General features: G+C 47.0%; 1 protein-coding gene across 3 annotated transcripts; it reads right to left on the reverse strand.

The window, feature by feature from the left end:
- Positions 1-602: 602 nt before the first annotated feature.
- LOC149872941 (uncharacterized) lies at positions 603-18,646 on the reverse strand. 3 transcript variants are annotated; one of them, XM_090037022.1, is made up of 5 exons: positions 18,519-18,640; positions 17,277-17,540; positions 16,288-16,353; positions 7,240-7,347; positions 603-3,298 (listed from the first exon to the last, which is right to left on the reverse strand). In XM_090037022.1, the coding sequence occupies exons 1-5, from the start codon at positions 18,581-18,583 to the stop codon at positions 3,172-3,174; spliced, it is 630 nt and encodes a 209-aa protein (XP_089893148.1). In that variant the 5' UTR covers positions 18,584-18,640; the 3' UTR covers positions 603-3,171. The 3 variants fall into 3 exon arrangements, 2 of the variants coding, with proteins under 2 accessions (XP_089893148.1, XP_089893157.1); XM_090037031.1 differs by lacking the exon at positions 16,288-16,353; XR_016440865.1 differs by lacking the exons at positions 603-3,298; positions 7,240-7,347 and adding an exon at positions 12,565-15,558 and having other exon boundaries at positions 16,233-16,353; positions 18,519-18,646.
- Between the last annotated feature and the right edge of the window lie 1,415 nt (positions 18,647-20,061).

A 20,061-nucleotide genomic window follows, 5' to 3' on the forward strand; every position in this document is an offset into this window, starting at 1 on the left:
AAACAAGGTCAGAGTGGGGCATTGATGCCCAAATCAGCTTCTGACCAACTAATTGTGTTTGCAAGCGGAATTTATCTTCTCTCTCCTGAGCACGTGTGCAGACACCGGAACTCTTACAGCTACTTCCGTTTCATACAAGCATACATGTAGTTACATCATTACATACATCGCATGTATAGTATAATTAGCTACTTAAGTATGCAGGGCGGAGGGGTAAATATGTAACACCTTATTAAGCATGCCCAGAAACTACAACAGTTCGCCAAAAGTTCATACCCCAAGGCCACAGTCAATTGAATTCCAGCTTCTGCAATCAGCGTGAGAAAGGCTAAGGCGGGTGAGGGGGGAGAGAGTGTAATCAGCATGAGAAAGACTGAGGCGGGACTGGGGAAGAAAGGAGTCTTTGGCAGTATTTCTTTCTTATCAGGTGCAAGATGCAAGCTGCGCATTTCTAACAATATTCCATTTCTAACACAGGGGTGGGTAAAATTGTGGATCCGGCTGGTAACCACACTCCATTTCCCAGCAGCCCCTGCCCATGTGGCTGTGTTGAGGAGTTCATGACCCCTTGCGGAGCCATTCCCAAAGACACAGAGTCGCTGTCTGTCTCAAAATTTATTCAGCATGCTGGGCACCCTGAGCAAACTCAGAGGCCCCGAATAAAACTGTTAGAGGCATTTTATAGTTTACAGACAAGATGTGTGAGCAGGTGGGAATTTTCCACTGTGAAAGAAAACAAGATATCCGGTCAGTTTGAGAGACCCTTAACTGGTTCAAACTGGTTTTTGGCTACGTGCTTGTTTTTGAAATGCTAACTAATCCTTGATTGCTTCAGACTTTAAGACGACTAAGGTTTAGTCATTCCAGAGTCTTATCAGACTGTGTTCATGAAATGCTGAGTCTTGCTTTGTAGATGATTTCTACAGTATTATCTATGATCTTGTTAGAAAATTTCTACAATTCCCCCCTTTGATCCTGGCCTTCAAAGGCTGGGATCACTTTCTACTATATTTGGCATCTAAACGCTTCTGGCGCTCCAATATTTCAGCTTTAGACATTTCAACACAATCTTCTATGCCTCTGTGGTGGGGTCTGCACACCAAATTTCATTCCTATTAGCGTAATACCCATACAGCTTACATTAACCTGGGGAAACATTGGACCTGTACATGACAGCAGAAGCCCCTTTAGGTGGGACTTAATTAACTTTGTCTCGAACTTGTTTGGTGTTAGTATACCTTAATTGGGTGCCAGGATAGACTCCTGTGAACCGGGTGAGACTGCAGGGGCACCCAATTAATGTGGACAGACAGACTACTAACACAAATGTACTTATGACAGTACTTGCAAGGCACATATTGTCCATTGACTGTTGGATCTCCGCAGCCAAAGGGGAGGTACACGATGAGGTTCCGTTGGGGTAAACACTGCAGGTTTCACGTGTGTGTGATGGATCCATGAATTCCTTTCGGCGATTTTGATTGCGGAGTGGGTGGTTAGTAGGACTTGGTATTTCATAGATTTCATAGACATCAGGGCTGGAAGGGACCTCGGGAGATCATTGAGTGCAGACCCCTGCCCAAAGGGCAGGAAGTCAGCTGGGGTCATAGGATCCCAGCAAGATAAGCATCCAATTTACTCTTGAAGGTGTTCAATGTAGGTGCTTGAACCACCTCCGCTGGCAGACTGTTCCAGACCTTGGGGGCTCAGACAGTAAAGAAATTCTTCCTTATGTCCAGCCTGAAACGGTCTTGCAGGAGTTTGTGACTGTTCGACCTCGTCATCCCTTGGGGCGCTCTGGTGAACAAACGTTCCCCCAGATCCTGGTGGTCACCCCTGATAAACTTATAGGTGGGCATCAGATCACCCCTGAGCCTACGCTTTTCCAGGCTAAAGAGTCCCATGTCTCTCAGCCTATCATCGTAAGATCTGTTTTCCTGACCTCTGATCATGCGCGTGGCTCTCCTCTGCATTCTCTCAAGCTTCTCCACATCCTTTTTGAATTGTGGAGCCCAAAACTGGACGCAGTACTCCAGCTGCGGCCTCACCAAGGCCGAGTACAAGGGGAGAATGACATCCCGGGATTTGCTTGAGAAGCATCTACGGATGTAAGCCAGCATTTTGGTCGCTTTATTAGCTGCAGCATCACATTGCAGGCTCATGTTCATCTTGTGGTCAATGATGACCCCCAAGTCTCTTTCTTCTGTAGTGCTATCCAACGTAGTACTGCCGAGCCTATAAGGATGCTGCAGGTTTTTCCTCCCAAGATGGAGAACCTTGCATTTTTCGGTGTTAAACACCATGAGGTTCTCGTCTGCCCATTTGCTGAGCATGTCCAGGTCAGCCTGGATCACCCACCTATCTTCTGGCATGGATGCTTTGCCCCAAAGTTTGGTGTCATCGGCAAACTTGGCCAGTCCACTCCTGACTCCAATGTCCACATCATTAATGAAGATGTTGAACAGGATGGGTCCAAGGACAGAGCCTTGAGGGACCCCACTGGTCACAGGGCACCATGATGAGTGACTGCCATCAATTACAACCCTCTGGGTCCGACCACGGAGCCAATTTCCCAGCCAGTTTCCCAGCCAGCGGATCATGGTGGAGCCAAGGCCGCAACTGGCCAGTTTGGCAAGAGGTGATCATGGGATACCAGATCAAAAGCTTTTTTGAAGTCAAGATATATGACATCAATCTCTTCTCCCTCGTCCAGGTGATAGGTCACCTGGTCATAGAAGGAAATGAGATTGGTCAAACAAGACCTACCCGCAACAAACCCGTGCTGGCTATCCCTTAGAATGTTAGCCTGGGCCAGTCCATCAAGGATGGCCTCCTTAATAAACTTTTCTAAGATCTTCCCCAGGATAGAAGTCAGGCTAATGGGCCTGTAGTTAGCCGGATCCACTCTCCTCCCTTTCTTGAAGATCGGCACCACATTGGCCTTCTTCCAGTCTTTGGGTACTACACCAGAGCGCCAGGAGTTTTCAAAGATCCATGCCAGGGGCTGGGCTATGATGCTCGCCAGCTCCTTGAGTACCCTGGGGTGCAGATTGTCAGGGCCGGCTGACTTGAAGGTATCCAGCTTCTCAAGATGTTCCTTCACGAGGTCAGCATTTATGGAGGGTAGGGGATCCCAATCACCCGGATCTCCCTGTCCTTCCCACATTGGCTCTAGGCAACTTTTCTATCGCGGAACACGGACCCACACGTAGTCACCGGGACTGAAGGGGTGTATCTCGCAATCAAAGGGTACAGGTTGCTGAACGGCAGCACAGCGGTGTAAAGAAGTAAGCTGCTTCTGCAAAGAAATCACATAATGGGTTAAATTCTCATCCCCTGCTAGCAATCCTGTAGCTGGAGGAAGGAAACCATGGGTAATGGGGGGTGGATGACCAAACAAAAGCTCATAGGGAGATATCTTAACATCAGCTCTAGGCTCATTTCGCATAGCAAACAGTGCAAGGGGCAATGCCTCGGGCCACTTAAGCTGAGTTTCCGAACACACTTTGCCTAGAAGGGCTTTTAGAGTCTGATTTGCCCTTTCCACCCCTCCAGATGACTGAGGGTGATAAGGGGTGTGAAGCTGCCTAGTGATTCCCAACTGTGTGTAAATTGTTTGTAAGACCTGGGAGGTGAAGTGACCTCCTTGATCTGAGTCAATGACTTGAGGTATACGAAACTGCGGAATAATATCCTTTAGAAGTGCATGAGCGACTTGCTGATGAGAGGCATGGGTGGCAGGAAACACCTCCACCCAATGGGTGAGCTGATCTCGCACTACTAAGGCATATCTGTATCCTCAGCACCGGGGAAGTTCGATGAAGTCTATTTGCAGTCTCTCAAATGGTTGATATGCCCAAGGTCAGCCCCTAGGTGGGGCTTTTCTTTTTGGGCCAGAGTTGAACGCTGGGCAAGTGGAGCAGGCGCTGGTCACTTGTTTAGCCACTGCATGGACCCCAGGGGCAAACCAAACTTGGAGAATGGTTTCAGCTATGGCAGTTGCCCCATAATGACCTTGCCCATGGACTATTTGGCACATGGGCCGCTGTAATGTTTTAGGCAAGATGGGGCAGTTATTGCTAGTGTACCACAGTCCATCTTTTGAATAAGCCCCATAGAGAGGTTTCCAGTCTTCTTCTCCTTTGCACGCTTGCTCATATCCTTCCAAGGCTCTGGGGTCTCCCACACAGGAGCAAAGGCGTTGAGACTTAGGGGTTGCTGAGCAGGAAATTTGGCAGCTGCATCCTAAAAAGGCTCACATATGCTTCTTAGAGGTGGGCTTTGGCAAGTCTTTTATAGCCTTTACCCTTTCATCAGACAATTCCCACAGTCCCTCTGAGATCACATGCCCCAGGTATGTAACCTTCTTTTGGCAATTTTGTAATTTTCCTGGGGATACTTTATGTCCTCTTTCAGCTAATCCTTCTAATAGTCTTAAAGTGTCCATCCGGCAGCTTACCTGAGTCCATGATGCTAGTAGTAGGTCATCTACATACTGTACAAGCACTGTATCTGAGGTAAGTATGATAACTTGTAAGTCTCTCGTCAGGATTTGGCTGAAGATAGTAGGATTCTTGGTGTATCCTTGGGGAAGTCGTGTCCAGGTTAAATGTTGTTTTCTCTTCTAAGTGAAGGCAAAAAGGTATTGAGACTGGGCTGCAACTGGGATTGAAAAGAAGGCAGCACACAAATCAATTACTGTGAATCGAGTGGCCCACCATGGGATGGAGGTAACAATGGTGGCAGGGTTAGGAACTACGGCAGCTCTGGGAATCACATAATCATTTATAGCACGTAAGTCTTGCACAAAACGATAAACAGGCTTGCCATCCTTTCCTAATTTAGGTTTCCTGACTGGTAACACGGGGATATTGCAAGGAGACTGACACTCCACTAAAATCCCTTTCCTGATGTATTCATCTATAAGGGGCTGCAAACCTTCTTCTGCTTCTTTATTCAGCGGGTACTGAGGCACGCAAGGCGGGACTCTCCCCTTGGTTTGAATAACAACCAGAGTGGCAGACTTCAGCAGTCCTACATCGGTGGACTCCCAGCCCCACAATGTGGCTGGCAATCGTAGTTCCACCAGTAAATTTCCCTTTCCCCCCCCGAGGCCAATGCCCCAGTGAAATAAGGCAGTTTGTCAATTAGTAATTCTAAAGTTATTCCCTCCGGACTACAGCGTAGAGTGGCCTTCAGCTTACACAGTAAGTCCTGTCCTAATAAATTCATAGGAGCACAGGCAGACAACAAAAAGGAGTGTTCACACGACAAGGGGCCCACTTGGACTCGAGTAGGTGCACTTCTGCTAGTTTTGAACAATTCTCCCCCCACTCCCATCACATTCTCACTCAGTTCCTTCCTCAATTACACCTGCACGCTCAGGAGTTGTAGATAACATAGACATAGTAGTGCCGGTGTCAATTAAACAATCATATAGTTGCTCTCCTACCTGAATTGAGGCAACAGAGTCGCTCTTATTGCAATTTATAGTTACCGCAGGGCAGACTGGGTGAGGGTGGTCAGTCGGGTCATTGAGTCCTTCTTTCCTGTGGGTAGTTTTTGACACTGGCTCCTCGCGTCACTGGTCCAGAGGGGGCCCCCATTCTGAGATGGCTCCGATGTTCATCCCCTTCCTCTGGGGACACTCTCGTTTGAAGTGTCCAGGTTGTTTACAGTGGTAACATACTTCACTGGCCCTTTGAACTGTGGACCACCCCTCGCCCTGGTTTCTCTGACCTAATCCCCTTCGTTGAAACCCTCCCTGGCCCCTTCCCCTGTTCCGTCGTCTTCCTGACATGCTGTGCATCGTTCCCTCAACCATTGCAGCTACTAGCTTAAAATCTTCCTTTCTTTCCTTCCTTCTTTCCCTCTCCTTTCTCCCATCAAACACATAGCTTGCTATGTTTCTTATCTCTAACATACTCTTTCCTTCCCACCCTACAGTATACCTGCAGAAATGCTCTTTGATATTGGGAGCACTCTGGTTTACAAAGGCTGATACCAGTGAAGGCACATGCTTTGGTTTATCTACATCAAAACGAACGTATGTCTTGGCTCCCTTACACAAACGGGTAAAGAAGGCATCCGGATGCTCCTTGGGTCCCTGTTTGCATGCATGGAATTTTCCCCAATTCACAGGCTTTTTACTCGCTTCATCAAAGCCTGCTAGTAAATCATTCCGGGCTTCCCTCAGGGATGCCCTTCCCCCGGGGGTGTTGTAATCCCAATTCGGTTCATTAGAAGGCCAAGGATCTCTGTTTGCTGCTGAGGCAACAGTCCTGGCACAGTCTAAAACTTTAGCCCGCTCGTCTGGGGTCAGCAGATTATTCATGAGTTCCTGCATGTCTGACCAAGAAGGGTCATAAGTATGGACTATGTGCCAAATAGTCCGTCCTACTTCATCAGGTTTTTTCCCGAAAAGAGGGGGTTTGTTGTTGCAAAATGAGGAGGTCCCCTCAGGTGAAAGGCACATGAATTAGAGTAGGGCGAACCTGGAAGCTGCCCCTGCCATCCACAAACGGGACTGGGTAGGTTCACAAAGGTGCCTGGACCACCGCATTCGGGTGTTCCTTCCCCTGGCTGGGTGGAAATGCCTCCCCCACAGGACCCCGGCTCCAGGTCCAGACCGAAGAAAAGCCGATGGAGGCAGGGAGCCCAGAGCTCGGAGCCAGCGCTGACGCCATGGGAGCTGCAGTGCTCTCATCAGGGGGTAGGGGTTGACTGGGGACAGGGAGAGCAGGGTAGAGAGGCTCAGGTCTGTCTTCAGACTCCACAGAGACTGAAATTGGAGGATCATAAGGAGGTGGAGTGGTAGAGTAAAGAACTGGTTTTGAGGCTTTTTCAGCCAATTCAGCCCACAGGTACCAATAATCCTTCTGTTGAGTTTTAAAGCTACCAATTCCATTCAAAGGAATGCTAAATGAGACAGATCAAATGAGCCAAATTTCGGCCACCGTTTATCCGGAGCACCTTGTTGAGTTAAGACAGGCCACTCCTGTGTACACAAAATACAAGCGTTCTTCCTGCCCATGCCAGACTGCACTGGCAGATTCCCTTTTCCCCAAACCTGGAGAAGCCTCCCTAAAGGAGATCCCGGTGGGATGTTTGAAGCCGATTGTCCCATCTTCCCGAGACTTAAGCATTCTGGTCTATAAATTCCTGGGAACAGCTACCCTTCATGGCGGGCCCCACTTACCCGACACCCGGACTGAGCCCTCCGAATGGTGACAAACTCACCTATGCCGGCTGGGAAGTCTGGTCCGGACGACGAGCAGCCAGGTCAGCACACAAGGGGTCCCTTCATGGTCGCCAAAATTGTTGAGGAGTTCGTGACCCCTTGCGGAGCTATTCCCAAAGACACAGAGTCGCTGTCAGTCTCAAAATTTATTCAGCATGCTGGGCACCCTGAGCAAACTCAGAGGCCCCGAATAAAACTGTTAGAGGCACTTTATAGTTTACAGACAAGATGCGCGCGCAGGTGGGAATTTTCCACTGTGAAAGAAAACAAGATATCCGGTCAGTTTGAGAGACCCTTAACTGGTTCAAACTGGTTTTTGGCTACGTGCTTGTTTTTGAAACGCTAACTAATCCTTGATTGCTTCAGACTTTAAGACGACTAAGGTTTAGTCATTCCAGAGTCTTATCAGACTGTGTTCATGAAATGCTGAGTCTTCCTTTGTAGATGATTTCTACAGTATTATCTATGATCTTGTTAGAAAATTTCTACAGCTGGGGTCAGTCTCCATGGAGAACCCAGCCACAGCTGCACTAAGATAGTGCAAGGCTGGGGTTGCCATGAAGACTGGCCCCAGCCACACTGGCAGGGCAGGGCAGGGGGCTGCTCCAGAGCCATTGGGATTTTGAGGTTGGAGGCAGCTTCGTCTGGGGCCAAGGCAGAGACATGATCTACAGCATGCTGCAAGAAGGGGTGCACAAGGAGCGGATCTTGGCTCTGTCCCGGCTCCTTGCAGAGGTGACAATCTGGTCCGAAGCAAGTGCACAGCCACAATCTGCTGCCTGCATGCCCCTGTCCAAAGCATGCAGGCTACAGATTGTAGCTGTGTCCCAGCTTCTTGCAGCAGTAACAGCCTGATCCCAAGGCGGGCCACAGCCATGATCCACTACCTGTGCACCCCTCCCCAGAGTGTGCAGGCTGCAGATCGTGGCTCTGCCCTGGCCCTGGACAAACCTGCCCCTGCTGCAAGATCCCAGCAGTTCCAGAGCAGCCCCCTGCCTCATCCTGCCACATGCCCTGCCAGGGTGGCTGGGGCCGGTCTCCACAGCAACCCCAGCCTTGTGCTATCACAGTGCAGCTGCAGCTAGGGTGTCCATGGAGACTGACTACAGCCTTGAGAGCAGGGGCTCCTGGAAGAAAGAGTCCACTGCCAGCCAGATCCACCCCTGCCTTAATGGAACAGGAGCTGGGTTGTGTGGATTATCCTGCCCTGCAGTAGCATAACTTTAAGGCCCATAATAAAAGCTTTAACAACTTTAAGGTGTTAATGTGCATACAGGGTGTGTCCATACATGCACATTTACTGCACAGTAACCAAAATTGCTGCATAGGACAGGTGTGCATCTACACGTGCACACCTGTACTGCGTAGTAAATATGGTGACATGCCGAATTGAGCATAAATTCGATATCCATATTGTGCAGGTATCACATTTATGCCTGATTAATTACTGTCCAGTAGTAGACATGTAGACACATTACTGCACAGTAACATGGGGGCCTCCCTGCTGAGTCTGCCCAGCCACTAGGAGGCTGGCCTGAGCCCAGCCCCAGGGCTCCTGGGTGGCTACCTCTCCTGGCTTCAACTTGGAAGTAAAGTTAGTCCCAAATGCTGGCAGCCATGTGACTGGAGGCTGGAGCTCCCCCTGGTGGCTACAAGGGCACATGGCAGGCTGCTCTGACCTAGGACTAAATTTAGTCCCAGGTTGCCTGAATGTGTAGACACCGGACTATTTCCACTTACTGTGCAGTAAATTACTGCACAGTAAATTTAAGGTGGCGTAAATGCACATGTAGACATGCCAACAGTCAGGGGCTTAAAAGGTCCAGGAGCCACCCAAAATTACTTTGTAACAAGGTCCTTTGAAATCTCTTTCCTGGCAGTCCAAATCAATGGTCTTTGCCCAAGCAAGAGAAGAACTAAATCCAATCTCATGGACCAATTCCAAAATGAGCTTTTTACAATTGCTACCTGCACCCATATGTAGCTACAACCCAATCTGAACTGACTTGTCAGAAGTAAGATAGTTAACATACCAAATAAAATATTAGGGCACCTTGTGGCAGAACACAGGTTGTGCCTGCCACTATGTGAGGTTTCAGGCAGGCTTTGAGTAGCTGGCAGGTGCAGTTTGGCCCAATTAGATGGTCACATGACTAATGGGGGTCACCAGATGTGGAGAGAGGCTGGTGTGCACTCTCAGTATAAGCCCAGGCCCTCGGAGCAGGTGGGCAACCTCAGTATAAGCCCAGACCCTAACAGCAGAGCTAGCAGTTACACCTAGAGGGCCAGAACAGCAACATCACTCGGCCTGCAGACTCCAGCTCCCAGAACACCTGGTAGTCAGGGTAGGAACTATGGGAATGGAGGAGGTTCCTGGTCCTGGGGCATGACCTGAAACTACACCCTGCTGGGGTTGGATGGTATGGTGGAGCTGCTTATGGTGGGGCAGTCTCCAGGAAATGCAACCCTGCACATCCCCAGTGAAATGTGAGTATGGGGTGGTGGAAAGCCTCAGTACCTTGTGGGTACCCCATAGAGAGGAAACTTTAGGGGAGCACACCCCAACAAAAAAGTACAGGGCCCAGGTCCACTGAGTGGGGCCTGAGGCAGCGTCCACATCTATGAGTGGGGTCTAAGACATAGCCAAGGTATAGTAAGGGACCTGAGGCCATAGGGTCAAGGAGTCCATAAGGACAAGGAGCCCAGAAGGAGGCCTAAAGGGCATAAGACTCAGGAGCCCGGTGAGGGATGGAGTAAAGGCCCCAATGAGGGGGCGGAGTTGTGGCCCCAGAGAGGCAGCAGGTGCCCCAGGCATGTCTGAGGCCACCTGAGGCCAAGTTTGGGCCAGAGGCCAAGCCAAGATACATCTGAGGACACCTGAGGCCAAATGTGGGCTGGAGACTGACTGGAAGGAGCCAAGGGAAGTGATTTTTGGATGCCATCTGTGAGGCATGGGACACTGTGTAACAATGGTTTGGAGTTGTGTATTATGCCCTTGGCATCGGAGCAATAAATGGGCAGCTTCCTGCCTATGAACAAGTTTTTAGTTCCAACAAAGGCATGTCAATTGAGTCAGGTGGGCAGACTGCTCTACACAGGTGAGTGAGTCAATGATTGGACTGGCCTCCAGATGGCCCCCGTCACACACTTATACATGTGACATACCTCTGTTCCAGTGCATGCTAATGAGCATGAATCAGAGAAACTCAATTAATCAAACCTGCTAGAGCATGTTAGTTAGCATGCTCCAGCAGCCTCTGTCATGTGTATTCAGCATCTCCGTATTTCAAAATGGCGGCAGAGGCACTTTGACTAAAGCTCACAGCTCTAATTAAAGCCCCCGCTGCCATTTTGAAGTATGGGATGCTGAATACACATGACGCTGTGGGCACTTTGATTAGAGTGGCTCCGGGAGCCACTCTAATTAAAGCGTGCCCCATCTTCCACCCCAGACCATGTGTATGGATACCCTTAGATGCTAGAGAATTATCTCCATGAAATAAAGGTTCATTGCAGAAGATGACAAGGATTGTCTTCCAGCAAAGACACATCATTAGGTGCTGAAAGACATGGCATCTGTTTATGGTGTTGTTGAAAATTCTTGTGCAATTTTGGACAACTTCTTAGTTGCTTAGCACCTTCAGAAGGATGTTTATTTCTATTACCAGGAACAACAGTAAATTTTGTATGTACAATCTGAGGCCATGTTCTCTGAATGCAGGTCAATAGTCACTCATTCTAGACTATCACTTTACCCTAGACTTGGTTTCCTTAACCACATCCATCTCTGTGCTTCTAAAAAGGAACTACATTTTTAACTGCTTTATTTGTACTGTCCTACCTCAGAGTTGTACTCAAGGAATAGGAATCCACTGTGCTGTGCACTGTAGACTAAATGGACAGTCCCTGCCCTAAGAGCTTACAGTCTAAGGACAAGATAAGAGACAACAGAGACTGACAGAAGGAAGGAGGAATATAAGTGAACAACACTGGCTAACATGAGAAGCTGTGATCTCAATACACTATCAAGCTCACTGCTAAATGTTGTAAAAAATATAAATTCTCCAAGAAGTGTGTTAGTGCCTAAACTGAATTTTAAGCCCCTTTTCTTACTTTAAAATTTATTTTAAGGAAGCTACATCAGCAAAAGAGGGGTAGAGCTAAATAAGGATTAAACTAAACACAAAACCCTAGACTGACACTGTAAAATGCGCAATCATACCCTAGCATTCAAGAAAGGGGACATAAATTCTGAGTTAATTTTCTCTCCCATTTTTTGTTGTTCCTTTAATGCTCATATCAATCTCTAACAGAAGTTTCCCTGTGCTTTTTTGGTAGTCTTATAATGTATTGAAACAGACTAATACTCTAAGGAAATAATTAAATAAGGAACCCAAAGAGGGATGTGTAATGTGGGAAAACAGAGAATGAAACTCTCTACAAATTGATTATTTGAGATTCCAAATTCAAAATATTCTTCAACAGATATATTGTAAGATAGTGCAACACACTGTCATTGAGGCAGCCAAACACTAATGGTTGTTTTTTCTCCACAGAAGGGCTGATGCACTAACCTGATTAATTACCACTTCAGCACTTGGGAAATATTTTGCTTTCTTGACTATAATATTTGTCAATGTAATTTTAGAAGAGGAGGGCTTGGATTTTCTTGCTATGTTTGTTTTTAACAGAAGGATGAATTTACTTCTCAGCATGAGTTGGCATTCCATAAAGATCAATCTAAAAAATAATTGCTTAGAAGAGTTTTTTAATCCTAGCACATCTGTGCTACTTGCAGTGTATGCGACATCTAGGCCTCCTTTAAACAAAATGATTCAGAAAGGAGTGGATTAATGTGTTGGACTAAAATAGAAAACAATTGTTCTGCTTCAGAATGTAATTCAAGATATTCAATTTGGGGCTGAAATGCAGCTACACAGAACTATCATATAAAATTCTCATTATGCCACAGGATTCAGGAACCACAACCTACCTGATTCAGTTTGGCACCTAAACAGGACTTATGTGGAATTTACACATCTAAAATCTACAGAGCAGTCCGTTTGGGTCATGTTGCACCACCACCAAGACTCAGTAGGCAGCTGCATTCAAGGCACCACTTCTATTCTGAATTGCAAAGTTCTAAAGGTGCTTATAATTGGGCTTTGGAGCAGAAAATAAACTACTCAAAAGTGATCCAGCTGGATTACCTAGATGCACCTGAAGCACTGCCTAAGGGGAGTAGTGGAATGGAACTAGGAGGGCACCTCATCCTCCTATCCCCTGTTCCTGCTTGTCTGCCTGCACCTTCTCTTTCAGAATCATACTTGTTTCTCCCTGATATCCATACTGTAGTTATATCACTTGCCTATTTTTTGTGAAATATCAGAGATAAAAACTGATGATGGAATGAAGAGGAATTTTATTTATATAAAACACAAAGTTGAACAATAACAAATGGGCATAAACTGATGATGAGTCATAGAAATTAGGAGGAAGCCTCTAGCCACCAGAGTAGTGAGGCTAATGCTTCCTAGAACAGCACTCAGTCAGAGCAAAAACCTTAAAGACAGGACTTTATAAATTTCTTAATGAGATAATATGACATGGTTGCATCTGATAATAGGGAAACTAATGACCATGTTCTATATGCTATGCTTCTGTGAAATACAAATTGTTACATTTGTGTATAATATTACATAACTTATTTTACAATATATAAATGAAGCCAAAATTAAAAAGCAAATACAACTGAGGATGCCATATAGAAAATGCAAATACTAATTTTATAGTTGAATGCATAATTTGATAATATTGGATGTTCCCTACTAAAGAACACAGAAAACAAACCATTAGCATCATATCTAATGTTTCTTGAAATTAGGCTGGAGAACTGAGATAGCACTTCTTACTTGATAAAACTGATCTACTGATCTGAGTGTCATAAATAGAAATTCTCAGCCCAACACTAGTCAAATTTCAACTGAAAGACAAATATAGAACCAATACAGATGAGCAGAATCATCATTAAAAACTATGGGGAAAGTGTGTGCATGTTTAAAAATATTATTGGAATAGAAATACCCGCATTGTATTGTGTGTCTATTTATGGTACTATTTTTGTCTCTAATATAATATAATTTAAATTTAAAATTATATACAATGGGCGCATCTATATGAGATGCATTAATGCACATTAGCCTAATTTAATGTGCATTATGGGCACATGTCTACACATGCACTAGGTTTTTATGTTTAATGTGCATTAAAAATTGTGAAATTAGGCTAAGCACACCTAAATTTGATACCTGGAGGTGATTAGTAAAAGCACTTTACGCATGTGTAGAAGCAACCTGGCACTAACTTTAGTGTCGGGTCTGCCCAGCCACTAGGGGCACATGGCAGGGCTGCAGGGACAGTGCACTAACTTTAGTGCCAAGTCTGTGCATGTGTAGACAACTGCCACAGAACGCTCAATGTACATTACATTTAGTTGTACTTAAATGTATGCGTAGATGCACCCAATGAAATATACACATTCTTCCCGGGATTAAGTGCTGCTCACATTTCTCTAGTTTTTCTTTAGTCTCTACTCAACACCTTGATTGGTTTTGGATTTTGTGATTTGTCAACATAAGATTTTAAAATGGTGTTCATTACCCTTCATTACATATTATTATATATAGATGCTTTTGTTTTGTGATAATAAAGCCTTAATTCATTGATCAGTTTCACGGAAATGATATAACAAGTTAAGAAACATTTGATATTTGCTATAATTAAATCAAAGTTATTTTTCACTAAGGTGACATGCTTTGCTACTAGAGCTAGACAGGTCTTACTTCTTATATTAGTCAAATATTCACCTTCATGGCAAGATGTGGGAAGATAATATAGCTTTGATTCCTTTCAACTTCCCTACTAACATGACAATAAATTTGATTTCAAACTGAGTAAACAGCTGAAAACCTTCAAAAACATGTTTCTCCTCCCCTAAATACTCCTCATAATATTCAAAGATTAGGTGAAACAAATGGTTATAGAAAGTTCCCTATATTATATTTCACAGTCTTTCTGAGAGAGATCAAAGAAGATTTAATTCAGTCCACAATGTGGGGATTTGCTCATTAAAATACTTCAGTACATTTCAGCTGTTCTCCAGTCTAAATGGAGAAAATATTTTTCCCAAATATGGACAGAATTTAGACTTAAATATTTTGAAATAAAGAAGTGTTAGGTATCCCTAAAAAAATTAATTATTTTAAACAGTCAAACAATATAAATGGGATTAGAGTTTCAAATATGGATGTCTAAATTGCACTCTTAAAAATGTATTTTATGCAGGCAACTGCATATGTAGCTAGCATTTTTATCTGTGTGTCTGTGCTAGTTCATTATTTGTGCAGTTATTAAAGTTTTGCTCTAGGAAGGCTTCATTATCAGAGAAGCAACATTCCCTGCTAAAGAAGGACTGAATACATAATTTCTCCTAGCCACAGGTAAGTAGGTAATCTGACTAATTAATTGCAGCCCTGGTGTTTATTAACCATAGGAATTATGTGGAAAAGGCTGCCTGAGGTTGAGCTAAGTGTTGTCTCATTAGTATTCAACACATTTACTGTACCATGAATAAGGAAGAAAAGACAGGACATAAGAAGAGAAAAAAATAACATGGGAAAGAAAAACATCATGTTCTTTATAATTGTGCCTTGAAGGAGGACAATGACAATGAAAAGGATTGCCACTCTTCATGACACACAGTCATTGCAGCATGGCTTCATTAGACTGAAGCATTGTACAGCTAATACATGTCCAAAATACCAGTTATTTATTTTAATTGTTCAAAGTATGCTCAAGAGCAATTAATAGTGAATCCTACAGCTGTGTAAAGGGTTGGAGTAGATGACCCCTGGTCCCTCCCAGCCATGAATCTGTAGCACACTCCAGCTGTCTGTGCATACAACATATACATATTTTACATTTCCTTGTTGTCTCATGGACTGTCTCTTGATAATGGAGTTACCTTTTAATCTACCTGGAAAGGTGCAGTATCTATGGCAAAGTTAACACGTTTGTTTTAGTATATGTTCCCTAGGTTTTTATGTTTCCTATCTACTAGAGAATGGGCAGGAAGATGAATAGACAGAGCCTCAATTTGCATACAAATAGTTGTATTGAGGAGTTAATAAACAACACTTTTTCATAATTAGGGTGATCGCCCGTCCTTAAGTGGGTGGGACAGTCGTAGAATGGGAACCTCAAGTTCCGGTCTCAGGCTGCATGACTCTGGAACAGCATTTGTCCCGGATTAGCAGCATCTACAAGGGTCAGGAAAGGACAGGTTTCCCTGTGCAGGTGGGCAGGGTTCCAGCCTGCAAGTGGCTGCCAGGAGCAGGACACAGGGGGAGTTACGTGCATGTGCACACATGCATGTGGCTGGGAAATACAGCCTGGAAGTGTGGAGAGCAGCTCCCTGCAAGTAAGTCTATGGGGGGGAGGGGGGGTATAGGGAAGGTAGGAGAGGGGGCAGATCGAGGCCACCACACTGAGGGAGGGAGTGGGACAAGGGCTGGGAATGCTGCCCATCTAGGGTGGTGTATGGGGCCAGGCAGGGAGTGGGACAGAGCCATAGGTGCTTTGTCTAGGGAACAAGGGGTATGGGGGGGCACATGCCCCCCCCTCCCAGATTTGTGCATGGGATGGGTATGGACTGCCTGCTGCAGTCTCAGGACTCCCTGCCCTCCTGCTCTGTCCCCAGGGGCCCCACACTAGCTGTGCCACCATGGTGATGTGCCCCAAACCCTCCTGGCAGCAGTGTGGGTGGCAGCAGCATAGAGTTGTAGCCCCTGCTGCTGCCTGCCCTGGAGCCCTAAGCCCACAGCGGGCAGCCCTCAGCTACTCCCACCTCACTTGGTTTGGCTGTTGTCCAGCCATGGTGGTGGTGGAAGGGGGGAGGAGGGGTTAGGGTTATCATTATTTTAGTTTCACTCACATTATGCCAAGCATACTCCATACTTATACATCTGTCCTGAAGAACTCTTCTTTACCTTGTGTATTCTTTCAAAAGCTTGCACTCTTGACCTGGTAATGGTTTACCCAGTAGTGAAGAAGAACTGGACAACAGATATTAATAGTCTCATATAAGTTTGTTTGCTTGCTTCATTTACACCTTTTAATACATTTTTATTTAGCAGTTTTAAAAAACCCCCAGCATAAAACAAGAGCAGAGGCTGCAAAATACAAAATATGGAGTGAAAGTATGTTTAAGTGCATCAAACAGTAGAAGAATGCAAACAACCCTGATTTTGGATAGTTTTTGCATGCATATAGATGATATAAATCTCCCATTCAGGTCTGTCTAGAGTTACAGAATGTGAGGTCCTTTGAGTTTTGCATCTGTTTCTATGTAGCAACACCAGCCCTCTTCTAACATACAAAAAAGATGGGGCTATAGTACTGACCAGCTCAAAGGAGATGTATATACCCCAAAGGGTGTACAGAAGTGGTTCCCAAAGGGTGTCCTATGGCACATTAGCATGTCAAAAGAACCATGTGTGTCATGAGCAGGGATCCTAGTATTCTGACAAAAAAATCACAAATTCTGTGATAAACCCAAAATCCATTATTAAAATTAAAAGCCCCCTGCAGCCCCCCATCCCCAGCCCTGCTGGTTCCCCTTACTAGCCCCCCAATAACTCCAAGCCCTGCTGGCACCCCTCATAGGTTCATAGATGTAGGGTTGGAACGGACCTGAGCAGATCATCAAGTCTGACTCCCTACCATGGGCAGGAATGAATACTGGGCTTATATGACCCCAGCTAGGTAGTTATCAAGATTTCTTGTAAAGACCCCTAAGGTAGGAGCCAGCACCGCTTCCATTGGAAGTTGGTTCCAGATCCTGGCCACCCTGACTGTGAAATAGTGCTTTCTGATATCTAGCCTGAACCTATTCTCAGTCAAATTGTGGCTGTTATTCCTTGTTACTCTGGGAGGCGCTAGGGGGAACAGGGTCTCTCCCATTCCCCTCTGGTCCCACCTGGTAAGTTTATAGATGGCCACTAGATCCCCTCTCAGCCTTCTCTTGTGAAGGGTGAACAGGTTCAGGTCCTGTAGCCTCTCCTCGTAGGCCTTGCCCTGCTGCCCTCTGATCATGCGAGTGGCCTTCCTCTGGACCCTCTCGATGCTGGCCACATCCCTCCTGAAGTGCGGCGCCCAGAACTGGATGCAGTACTCCAACTGTGGCCTGACCAGTGTTGCATAGAGATTGATGATCACCTCCTTGGACCTGCTCGTGATGCATCTGTGGATGCATGACAAGATGCAGTTAGCCTTGCTGACCACGTCCTCATATTGGCGGCCCGTGTTCATTTTAGAATTGATGATGATTCCAAGATCACTCTGTGCCACTGTGCTTTCAGGAAGTCCCCCAGCCTATAGGCATGCTGCTGGTTCTTTCTGCCCAAATGCAGCACCTTGCACTTGTTAGTATTGAATCCCATCCCATTCGCCCACCCCTGTAACCTGTCCAGGTCCAGTTGTATCCTGTCCCTCCCTTCTAGTGTGCTCACCTTGCCCCAAATCTTGGTGTTGTCAGCAAATTTGAACAGGGTGCTTTTCACCCCCTCACCCAAACTGCTAATAAGAAACTGAACAGTGCTGGGCCGAGGACCGAGCCCTGGGGGACTCTACTGTCCACCTCCCTCCAGGTCGAATATGACCTATCCACCACCACGTTGGACTCCTTCCAGTCTTCTGGCACCTGGCCAGAGCACCACGAGTGCTTGTAAAGCCGTGCCGGGGTCCCACGGTAACCCCTACCAATTTCCTCAGCACCCTATGGTGGAGAGCGTCTGGACCTGCTGATCTGAACACGTCCAGCCTCACTTACCCCAAATGACTCCTGCAGCCCTGCTGGTACCCCTCATTGCCCCCAAGCCATCCCAATCCTGCTGGTGCCCCTCATTACCCCCACAACAGCCCCCCACCCTACTCGTGCCTGTTGCCCCCACCGACAGCCCCGGCCCCCCCAGCCCTGCCGGAGGGGGCCCCCAGCTGCCAGGGCTATGGGGCCAGGGACCCAAGTCTACAGCTTCTTTCCCCCAATAGCAGGCAGCTACAGCAGATGCAGCATGGAGCTGGCTTCCCCTCTGCTCTGCTTGCTCAGGTGGGGGCGGGGCCAGCTCCAGCCTCCCCCCAGCCCTGCTGGTGCCCCCAGCCATGAACTGCAACCCCCGAGTGCTGCCAGAGCGGCCCCCATCCTCCTGCAATCCCCACTTACCTCAGGCTCCAGGAGCAAAGAGTAAAGCTGAGCTGAGCGGAGCTGTGGCTGACTAAGAGCCTCATGCCCCTCCCCCTTCCCCTCTGGGGGTTTCCCACCCTGTTTGCAAACAGCTCTGGCAAGCTGGAGCTCAACCAACCTGCAGAGGGTGGGTTTCTCTGCTAAAATGACAAATCCACGTTTTCTCTGATAAAAAGAGGAAATCCATGGTTTTCTTTATTTTTCCACGGTGTTGCCGGCACAAGGTGCCCGAGGGAGGCAACAATTGGGTTCGTTGCCCGGTGTGCGTCGCGCCAATAAACACACTGGGGGGAGAAGTAGACAGAGTTTATTTGAGCTCAAGTAAAAGGCACAGGGAGACTGTATGGTCTCAAATCCTGTGCCCCTAGCCCTGCAACAGTGTATTTTTATACCCTGGCCACTTCCAGCAGTAATTTTCCACTAGTTGGCTTCCACCCCCCACCATCCCCTTCCACCCTCCCCCTTCCCTCCTTCCTTCTCTCTCTGAGCGCTGTCCTTGCATTCCACAGATAACAGTTTTAGGGAGTTTCAGCCTGCCTGCTACTCATCCTGTTTTTCCAGTATTACAGGAGGTTACAAAAAGTTCAGGAAAGGGTTACAAAGGTTCAGGAAAAGGGGTGGAGGGGGGCCCTGGCTCGCCCAGAGCAGACGGGCTTCTTCGACACTCGTGGTCTTCCATCCCTCTGAGTTACCTAGGGTTATGCCTAGTGACACCAACAATGGGAAACAGAAAACCAGGATCCCTGGTCATGAGAGCCCAGTGTGAAGAGGTAAATGCTCTCCTTCTCTGTCTAGCACCCTGTGCCTGCCGTGGCTCCAACTGTTGCTGCCACCCACTTCAATGCACTCTGCTATGAGAGGATGGGTGGGCAGGACACACAAACAGAACTGTGTTTTGCAACCTGGTTCCTCCCCTCCACTCCTACCACATTCCCGGGGCTATCAAGAGAGGCCATGGAGGTAGTTGCTGGTGTGCAAAACCTTCAGGAGCAGCCTTGGCAGTGTGGCTGCCTATCAGCCCTCCCCTCCCCGAGGGGCCAGGAAAGCATAGGCAGTGGAAAGCAGGGTGAAGTTCCTGCCCTACCATCCTTAAGTCGCATCAGTGAAATCAGTGCTTCTTAACTTTTCTAGCCTCAAAAAGTTAGGCCCCCCTCCATATCTTTTCTGAATTTAGATCTATCTCAGTGATTTTCAGCTGGGTGCCACAACATTCAGAGAAGATATTATGGGTGCCCTTGAGGCTAAAAAGATTAAGAACCACTGGTATTGAGACGTGGGTGACTGGTGCCATCTGAGTCAGGGGGGCACATGCCACCCCCCAGTGACCAGTCTGGCCCGGAGAAGGTCTCCCCACAGCCAATCTTGCCGACTGGGGGGGCAGGGGGTCCACCTTGACCAATCTTACTCGCCTGAAAGCAGCCATGGAGCTCCTACAAGTGGCCATAGCCACTTCCATGAGCGCTGCAGCTGTTTCATCCAGTGCTTCATTCCGGCCGGTGCTCACAGTGGGGACACTGGCGTT

This window comes from Crocodylus siamensis, chromosome 1, assembly GCF_052110815.1.
Source record: "Crocodylus siamensis isolate JL-2025a chromosome 1, ASM5211081v1, whole genome shotgun sequence".
NCBI classification, from domain to species: Eukaryota; Metazoa; Chordata; order Crocodylia; family Crocodylidae; genus Crocodylus; species Crocodylus siamensis.